Source organism: Quercus lobata, chromosome 3, assembly GCF_001633185.2.
Source record: "Quercus lobata isolate SW786 chromosome 3, ValleyOak3.0 Primary Assembly, whole genome shotgun sequence".
NCBI lineage: Eukaryota > Viridiplantae > Streptophyta > Magnoliopsida > Fagales > Fagaceae > Quercus > Quercus lobata.
The window spans coordinates 32,240,089-32,249,932 of NC_044906.1; the positions used below are offsets into that span (position 1 = coordinate 32,240,089).

At 34.2% G+C, this 9,844-nt stretch overlaps 1 protein-coding gene across 1 annotated transcript; it reads left to right on the forward strand.

Moving 5' to 3' along the window:
• The first annotated feature begins 3,216 nt into the window (after positions 1-3,216).
• On the forward strand, positions 3,217-6,025 carry LOC115980757 (F-box protein At3g59000-like). The gene is made up of 5 exons (XM_031102977.1): positions 3,217-3,656; positions 4,258-4,405; positions 4,516-4,544; positions 4,624-4,684; positions 5,939-6,025. The coding sequence occupies exons 1-5, from the start codon at positions 3,217-3,219 to the stop codon at positions 6,023-6,025; spliced, it is 765 nt and encodes a 254-aa protein (XP_030958837.1).
• Positions 6,026-9,844: the final 3,819 nt, after the last annotated feature.

Below are 9,844 nucleotides of genomic sequence, written 5' to 3' on the forward strand. Positions count from 1 at the left end.
TGGCACAGCAGGAACATTATTACATTGCCAAGCATCTTTGAATTCTCTCTTGCCTTTGTCTTGGTATTTGAACTGAGAAAATTTGGATTGTTTGCTATCCTTGTCACTTGCCTTGACATTCGCATTCTTGATGAACTTCTTGAATTGTCTGGTGATGTATGATTTGAACTTAGTGTTCTCATCTTCAAATGATTCATCTTCATCATCATTCTTAATCTTCAAAGCCATGTTCTTGCTTTTGCTACCTTTACCAACCCTTACAAAACCTAGTTCATAGGTTTGCAAATTCCCAATCAGTTTTGTCAAAGGAATAGTGTCAAGATCCTTTGATTCTTCTATGGCAGTGATCTTAGCTTGAAATCTCTCAAGAAGAGATCTGAGAATCTTTCTGACAATCTTGGGCTCTGGAATCTATTCTTCAAGATAAAATGCTGAATTCACTATGTCCTTAAGCTTGGCATAGAATTCATCAAATGACTCATCATCATCCATCCTTATTTCCTCATAGCTGGTAGTGAGCCTTTAGAGTTTGGAGTTTTCAACAGCCTTTGTACCTTTGTAGGTACTTTGAAGAATAGTCCATGCTTCCTTTGCACTGTCAGTGGAGGAAATCTTCTTGAATTCCTCATTGGTCACAGAGCTAAACAAGGCATTTAGTGCTCTACTGTTAAAGTTTGTAGCTTTGATCTTAGTATCATCCCATAATGTTGGTGGATCATCAAGTTTAGTCCAACCCATTTTAACTGCCAGCCAGACTTTCTCATCTAAAGACTGCAAAAAGGCTCTTATGGGTACTTTCTAGTATGCATAGTTAGTACCATCAAATAAAGGAGGAATAATCAGGGATTGCCCATGATCCATAACAACAGGGGTCAATGGATTACATAGCAAAGATTAAAACATAATCAGAGTGTAACCGCTTTGATACCACTTGTTGGGTTAAGATAGTTTGATCCCGGTTAATTAATTCAATTACCCAAGTTGATTAATTAGATTAAATTGCATGCAAATTGTGAAGGTACCAACAAATCACCAAATAAACTAAATGTAGTGGAAATTAAATTCACATGATGATTTGTTGACAAATGGGGAAAACCTCTAGCAAGGCAAAAACCCCATCAGGTGATTTTAAGGTCATCACTCCTAAGAATCCACTAATCAACAATCAAGTGGTTACAAGTATAAGGAATCTTACCACTACCCTGGCCTATCCCGAAATACCAACCTATAGTTGAACCCTTACTCCAATACCCAATTAGACTTGATCTTGTAGTAGCCTTCTTTCATTTGATGCACAAATCTCCAATCTGTGACTATCCCTTTGGCACAGATCCTAGTATGTGACTAACTCCAATAACTTGAATGAATGTTGTTGGCTACAAAGTTCTTCACTTCACTAATAATGAAGATCAAGAAGCACTTGGTTACAAAATCCTATGGCGTACAAATGCAGTAGCTTCTCGCAGAGAAAATAGAGCTCTTGGTCTTTGTATCCATGTATGAAGACTCTTAAAATAAGCCTTATATATGTCTATGGTTGTGAAAAAAGAAACCCTAAACAAATACATAAGCTTGAGCCGAATTTCAGATCTGGAAATCTGGAAATCATAATTCTTGATAGATCGAGCTTCTATCGAGCTTCTTATTTAGTCTCAAAGTATTATCTGTAAAGAATTAATGAACAGTTTTTCTTCACTTATTTCTTGGATCAATCTTCATGTTTTTTGAAAGTTCAAAAACGTGTACAAAACACTTTTGAACGTTTAGACCCCCAAAATACAACTTAACCAATTCAAGCAATATGTCAAACAACTAGTGTGCGGAAACTTAACATATGCTATAATATGAAATTAGTTAAATACTATCTAAGCCATAACAAAATAAAACCACAGCAGATAATAAAAAGGCAAAGATAGAGAGGAAGGAAGATGCAAACACAAAGACAACACGCGATGTGTTATCGAAGAGGAAACCGAAGCCCTCGGCGTAAAACCTCTCCACCGCCTTCCAAGCGGTAAAAAATCCACTAGAAAATACAGTTGGGATACAAGGACAGCAATAGACCCTCCAAGCCTAATCTACCCAGTGCACCTAAGCCCTCAAAGCTTCTTGCTTCAACGAGGTTGCGCCGAACCTTTTTCTTTTCTAGCTTCCTGGATTCCGCTACTAGACCGTAGCATCAACCAATGAAGATTGGTTCCTTCCTAACTGCTTCCCAAAAACCCAAACAATTGTCTCACAGTGATGATGATGGTGAGAACCAGGTTTGATATAATGCCTCTCAAGGATTTGACAATGGAGAGGAAGAGAGTTGAGGAATTTGAAGAGACTCTAAGGTATAGATTGTGGGTGAATCAATCTTGTTTTTCTTTAGGTTTTCTCTCTCAAAATTCTCTCTGGAAGCTCTCTTTCAATCGTGGGTAAAAGGGATATTTATACTGGAGAGGGAGAGGAATGTGAAACATCAGGTTTTACAAAACAGGGGTGGCTCGTGGCTTGACCTCGCGGCTTGACTAAGTCGCGAGATCCAATCGCGAGATAACCGTATGGCCAGTTGTCCTGTTTTGTCCTGTAGTGCTCCAGCTAGCATGACTGTTCATCTTCCAGCATGCTTGGCACATGTGCTGCTTCTGGCGGCTTGCAGCCGTGAGTCACCCGCGAGTCCCAGCCGCGAGTCTCTGTTTTCTTGCACACTCTTGAGCAATCTTCACTCTATCTCACTCACTACCCTTACATCAAACCCACCTAAATACAAGGTTACTAAATGCTGAATTACAGGCAAATTTGGCACGGAATAAAGCCAATTAGATGGTTGAATAAATTCAACCTTACATTTTTAATAAGAACAATTGATATGCTTGACCAACATATTTCTTGATATATCAAACCCAACTTAGATCTACCCAATTACAAGTAAAGTGTATTTTGTCAAAGAATTAGCCAATTATATAAAATATGACCCTAACAAATCTATAACCCAACACATGACTTTGGAAATATACACTAATTGTATTGAAAAAAAAAAAAAAAAAAACTAAATGTTACCTAAAATGAAAATGAGTGTATTAAAAAAATGAAGCATTGACCAAAAAAAAAAAAAAAAAAAAACAACCATTGACACCTATAGCTATAGGAATCCTATTCCTATTTAATTGGTAAACACAAATGAAAATCTTGTATTCTTTGTTAATACATACGAAGGAAGCTTCACCCGTTATGGATCACAAGAACAACGTAGCTGTGGACAAGGTATCTGAACTACTAGACTATCTTCAACAACATATTCTGTCTTACCTTTCCATCAATGAAGTTTTTCAACCCTCAATACTGTATAAGAGATGGAAACATGTGTGGACTGTAGTCCCAGTTCTGAAAGTTCATACAACCTTGTTTGGTTCTTCCGAGATGAAGAAAAATCTGGATATCCAGAGAAAGTTATGGGACTTTTGTATTTTTGTGGAAAAAACTTTAGGAAGGCATTGTAAACAGAGGCTAACTATAAAGGAATTTTCACTTATTCACTGCTTGGATAATCGCAAATCGTTTTCTCTTGTTGATCGTTGGATTAACTATGTGGTTAAGAGTGATGTCAAAAAGTTGTCCCTAATCTTTGTTCTAGGATACTGTATCTTTGATGAAGATTACTATTATGAAAGGTATCAATTACCTCAAAGTGTTTTGGTTGCAGAATCCATAACTGTGTTGACTCTGTGGTCGTTAAGTTGGATACAAACTATGGTAATATAAACTTATCCTCTTTTGAAAAAACTGTTTTTAACTTGCATTGATGTAGATGATAAAACTATTCAAAAACTAGTTGCTGGGAGTCTTGTGATAGAAGACATGAAATTTATGAAAGTGCCATGGATTGAAACGTATAAAGTTCCTCGGTCTTATTAAAGCCAAGTCGATTGAGGTGGAACTCAATGATGATCTTGAGAGAGTTGAGTTGGAAGCGTCAAATCTTTGTCGAGTGATTATACGTTAGATTGAACTATGTGAGATCAATCTGCTCCCCTGTAATAATCTGAGAATGTTAAAATTAAGTGCACCAAACATAACAGACAGGTGGTTCCATAATAATTTTTCTCAACTTCCACTAATTGAGTACTTTAGCATAGATTATTGTCGTATACTGGAAAAACTGGAGATTTCAAGTCCTCGTCTTAAGACATTGTACTTAATGCATTGGGGCAGCCTGATTGAAGTCTTCATTGACACTCCTAACTTATGTAAATTCACATATTGTGGACGTAGTGTAATACCATTCTCATCAAATACTTTGGCTCTGTCGGCAGTTAGTTACCAAATGCAGGACATTGCTCCTTGGAATGTTGAAGAGATTGAATTTCTCGCAAAGCTGAGTAATTCCAAACTATTGACTTTGACAATGAACTTAGCTAAGGTATTTTTTGCTTTCTTTCGTTTGATATCTTTTTCCTTATCTTTGTTACTTTTATACATCATTCATTCACATATCTTTTAAAACTGTTTTTGGAATTTTTCTTTGTAAAGGATATGGTTATAAGGTCAAGCAATCGAAGGTCAGAACGTCACTGCCACGTATTGGACATGAAATCACTGAACTTGTGGATAGCTTGCTCTAGATTTCTCCTCTTCCAGATATTCTACTAATAGCATATTCGGTTTACAAGGACCTGGGAAGGACACCATATCTTTCAAGGTATAACAAAAATTCATCCTAAATGTAGAAACCTTTTGTACTTATCAGAAAAAGAAAAAGGAAAACAGAAGAAACCTATTGCATGTTGTGACTCGTGTGGATGCTGGATAGTGTTTCAATTCTTAAAACAAATTTATTAATTCATTTAAAATTTTTGCTTCTCATGCTAAGCAAGGTTATTTTGGTGTGATGGACCTCTGGAATTTAAAAATCTCTTAGAAAAGATGATTTTGTAATCAATTGTGATGCTTATGTGGTTTATATGAAAATTTTTGCTTTGTGTGCAGAACCTTTAAATTTGTTTATATTGAAAGAGAAATGGAAAATTTTGGTTCAAGTTTTTGAGTATACAGTATAAGTAGAGATTCAAACATATGCATGTATATAGATTACCAATAAATCAAAAAATGTCAAAACTCAGTGAGAGTCAAGCATATTACAACAATACAGACACTATCATAATCTAGATATACTTAAGCAGATAAAAAATTGTCAACACTTCTTTCATGTTTTCATTGAAATAAAATGTTGAATTGTTCTTAAATCAATCATTTAGTTTGAGTTTCACTTTAGTAGCAACCAAATATCTATGGGCAGAGTTTAATGGCTTCATGCACTTTTTTTTTTCTATGATGCTATATATTTTGAAAGCCAATTTATCAAATTGCAAAAGCACTCTGTGACAACATATTGATTCGTATTTGTTTGTACATTTAGGCCAAAAGCCACAGGTAGTTTTAAGATAAATTAGCAATTATTTTTGGTAGGACATAATTGAAAAAAAGTAGTAGTAGTAGTAGTCCTAAAAAAAGCTTGTAAGGCTAGCAAAACTTGAAGCTAAGAAAGGATTCAAAGATATAAATTCTGTCATATCCTCAACAACCTTCGGCCTGGCTTGGTAAGAGCTACTCCAAATCATATCATTGAAATTACCTTATATCTAGAGTGAAAGAATGTTTTGATGATGAGACTTCTATTATTTTCCTTACTATCTTGGAAGTTTGTATATGTTCTATATATCTCCTATTATACCTAATTTGCTGGTTTCTGGGAGTAGATGCTAAAAGTTATAATTATGGTATTCTAAACGAGTGTATTTATAAAAATAAATATTTCCCAATAACTATCATTTCTTCATAATTTGATAAATTGATTCATTTTGTCACAAAAGTAGACTAATTTAACTACATCCCGTCTTTTAAAACATTTTTTTTAGCATTTTGATAGTGTTACTAACTCTTTGCTTGATTTCAGTTCTCCTATGAAAGGCCTATTCTTGCCTTGTTGCAAACTCCTTCCAGTTCTGTGTTGAAGGCATTGCCAAAAGTATGTGATAATTGAGAACACTAGGATTGCTGCAGATGAAGAAACTCTAAAGGCAAAGGAAACTAGTCTAAAGAAATATTTTTATGAGAACACAAAAATCTTGGAGAGCTTCCAATTCCTTTCTGGCATCGTTGCTTATTGCCAAGATCAAGAGGTTTAAAGGATCTTCATACAAAAAGATTTTTTAGGAAATAATTTTCTTAGAATGTTGGGAATTGTAAATTGTCTCATAATCTATGACTTCTGGCTTGTCTAGTAGAACCTTGTTGCAAACTCGTGTTATTTTTTCAGTTTATATGAATATTCTAAATGTCTGAATATTTTGTAAGACTACTATTGACACTTAGCAACCTGTTATAGATGTTCTTAAGTTAGAAATACTAGCACTATGCCACTTCAACATGGTGTCTTTGTGGTAGCAATGCTAGTGATGCTGTTTCTATTCGAGTTATATCACCTGATGTTCTTATAACTTATGGCATTTGACTTACTGAAATGGTAGGGTATTTGGCCTAGCTTTTACTCTTTACTCTTTAAGTTAGAAATGATTCTCATCAGGTTGATTAAAAGTAATTAGCCTCATCACACGCGCTTCGCGTGTACAATGATGCTTTTTATTTTTTATTTTTTGGGTTTACAAATTTTACTCATGATAGTTTTATTTTATTTTTTATTTTAAGAAGAAGTTGTATTAGTGCGTGACTACTAATGTGAGAGAGAAATATGGAGGTGGGATAAAAACAGTTCAGTGATAAAAAAAAGGCACGTTTATGGGGGAAAAAAAAAGCAGTTTTATTAATGTGAGAGAGAAATGTGGAGGTGGGAGAAAAAAACTTTTTTTTTTTTTTTTATTTAGCTAAAAATTAGAAGGTTTTAAATTACTAATTTTACATGTCTAACCCTATGATTTAAGCTTTAGAAATAGATGAATTTAAGGGTATTTTGGACATCTAAATTGAGGATCCCAAACAGGATAAGCTCCTTAAATAGTAGTATAGATACGTGTTGAGTGTGTGAGTACCAAGCTAAATGGATAAATCTAGCAGCGTCAAAATATTTTTTTATAGAAGGATTGGCATGTCGTTAGTGACTCTATGAAAAAGAGACTATTAAATGGGCTTTTGGTTTTGGTTGATGATGGTAATGCCCAGGGCTATCCATGGGTCGAGTCGAGTTGGTAAAATCAACCCAAACTCATATGCCCACCCAAACCCACCAACTTAAATACGACTTAAACCTACCCAATTATTAATTGGGTTAAATGGGTAGTAACCCAATTAGACCCAAGTATCATTTCTACAGATCACCCAACTCTAAAATATCTCAAAATCACTAAAAAGACCAAAATACCCATAAAACCTCCAAAATAACCAAAATACCTCCTAAACCTAAAAAGACATAAATACCTGCCAAAACCTTAAAATTACCAAAATTACCCCCTAAACCTATAAAATGACCGAAATACCCCCCATAACATTAAAAATGACCAAAATACCTCTAAAACCTTAAAATGACCAAAATACCATCGGAACCTAAAAAAAGACTAAAATACCCTGCTAAACCTAAAAAATGACTGAAATACCTTTGAAACCTAAAAATGACCAAAATACCCCTAAAACATAAAAATGATTGAAATACCACCGAAACCTAAAATTTTGCTCTTTTTTTTTTTTTTTTTACTTACCCGATTGTGTACTAAATTGGATTGGTAGTAGATGCTTAACAATATTGGTGGACAATATTACTTAAGAATAAAAAGCATTAGTATGAGTTGAATAAATTTTTTGATTTTTATTAAGAATGATCTTAATTATAGTAACAGACCAAATACTATCTACAACAACACTACAGATCATAGCATATTTCAGCAAAGGTTGAACTAAAACAACTCAAAAAACAATTGAGAGAAATTCCCCAATTTCATTTAAATAAAGAAAAAGGGAACATGTTAGATTGGATTTTATTTAGAATGGAACCCTAATAACCAATCTGCGAATTGAATTTGTTCATTCTAACAGCTTGGGAAGCATTTCATTAATGTTTGTTGGTACAAGCAGAAGGGTTCTACTTGCCCGAAACTGCGGGCTAGACGTTAGCACAAGTGGAAGTAGCAGATCCTCCACCTCCCTTGTATGCCAGATCAATGTCAGAAAGCACCACTTGTTGGCATGGTACACTCTTACTGCAAATAAGATTCACAACTTCCTTTATTGAAGAAGTGCCTCTAATTTTCTTGAAGCTAACATTGCTAATCTTAACTTTAGAGGGAGACTGAAAACAAAACAAAAAAGTGCACCCAAGAATTTGATATTGGTATTTGTTTGATTTTTTTTTCATGGGTAAAGTTTGTAAAGTTGTAGTTACAGGACTTTTAAATTTTTGTGGGAAAAACTTTAGGAAGGCATTGTAAGCTGAGGCTAAGTATAAAGGAATTTTCACTTATTCACTGCTTGGATAATCGCAAATCGTTTTCTCTTGTTGATCTTTGGATTAACTATGTGGTTAAGAGTGATGTCAAAAAGCTTTCCCTAATCTTTGTTCCAGGATACTGTATCTTTGGTCAAATTACTATTATGAAAGTTATCAATTACCTCAAAGTGTTTTGGTTGTAAAATCCATAACTATGTTGACTTTATGTTGGTGTAAGTTGGATACAAAATGTGGTAATATAAACTTATCCTCTTTGAAAAAACTGTCTTTCACTTGCATTGATGCAGATGATAAAACTATTCAAAAACTAGTTGCTGGGAGTCCTGTGATAGAAGACATGGAATTTATGAGGTGCCATGGATTGAAATGTATAAAGTTCCTCGGTCTTATTAAAGCCAAGTCGATTGAAATGATGATCTTGAGAGAGTTGAGTTGGAAGCATCAAATCTTTGTCGAGTAATTATACGTAGACTGAACAATGTGAGATCAATCTGCTCTCTTGTAATAATTTGAGAATGTTAAAATCAAGTGCACCAAAAATAACAGACAAGTGGTTCCATAATCATTTTTCTCAACTTCCACTAATTGAGTACTTGAGCATAGATCATTGTCGTAGACTAGAAAGACTGAAGATTTCAAGTCCTCATCTTAAGACATTGTACTTAATGCACTGGGGCGGTTTGATTAAAGTCAATTACGAAAATGATTCAAGAAAAGACAATTTTTTTTGGTAAGGTGGCATTAGGGGTGGCAAAATCCGACACGACTCGCAAACCTAACATGACTAACTCATTTATAAACAAGCCATGAGTTAAGGCTAAACAGGTTTTGGTCATATTCAAGTTGACATGGGTGACCCGTTTAATAAACGAGTTGTGTTTGTGTTTAACGTGTGAACTTGTTTGAACCATTTAACTTATAAACGTATTAATTTTTGTTATTAATTCTTTATTTATTGTTGTAACTATATGTTTATTACTATATTTATGGTTGTAATTGTATTTTTTTTTTTTTTTTTATAAGGGTTGTAATTGTATTTTAATTTTTAGATATATGAGAATTGATAACATATTATTTAGGTCAGATATGACGTATTAATCAGATGAGTTATTAAATGGGTCATATGTATTGACCTTTACATGAATTGTTAATTAAACGGGATAAAAGTGTCGTGTTGGGTTGACCTGTTTAATAAATAGGTCGTGTAAGGATTGAAGATTCTTAACATGTTTACTAAATAGGTCGGGTTTAAGTCAACCCTTATAGCCAAATATTCATGACTCAACACGACATGAACCCGACATGCGAACATGATTTGCCACCCCTAAGTTGCGTATACCATTTAGGGTGGACATACCCTATTGTAGACCCTACATTTTACAAGCTTTGACTTTAACCTCACTA

Excerpts from the sequence above, each read along its gene's own strand:
- LOC115980757 (XM_031102977.1), top strand. The coding sequence starts at position 3,217 with ATGGATCACAAGAACAACGTAGCTGTGGACAAGGTATCTGAACTACTA. Across the intron at positions 3,657-4,257 it reads GAAGATTACTATTATGAAAG|TGTAATACCATTCTCATCAA; the intron begins GTATCAATTACC and ends TTGTGGACGTAG. Across the intron at positions 4,685-5,938 it reads AGGACACCATATCTTTCAAG|TTCTCCTATGAAAGGCCTAT; the intron begins GTATAACAAAAA and ends GCTTGATTTCAG.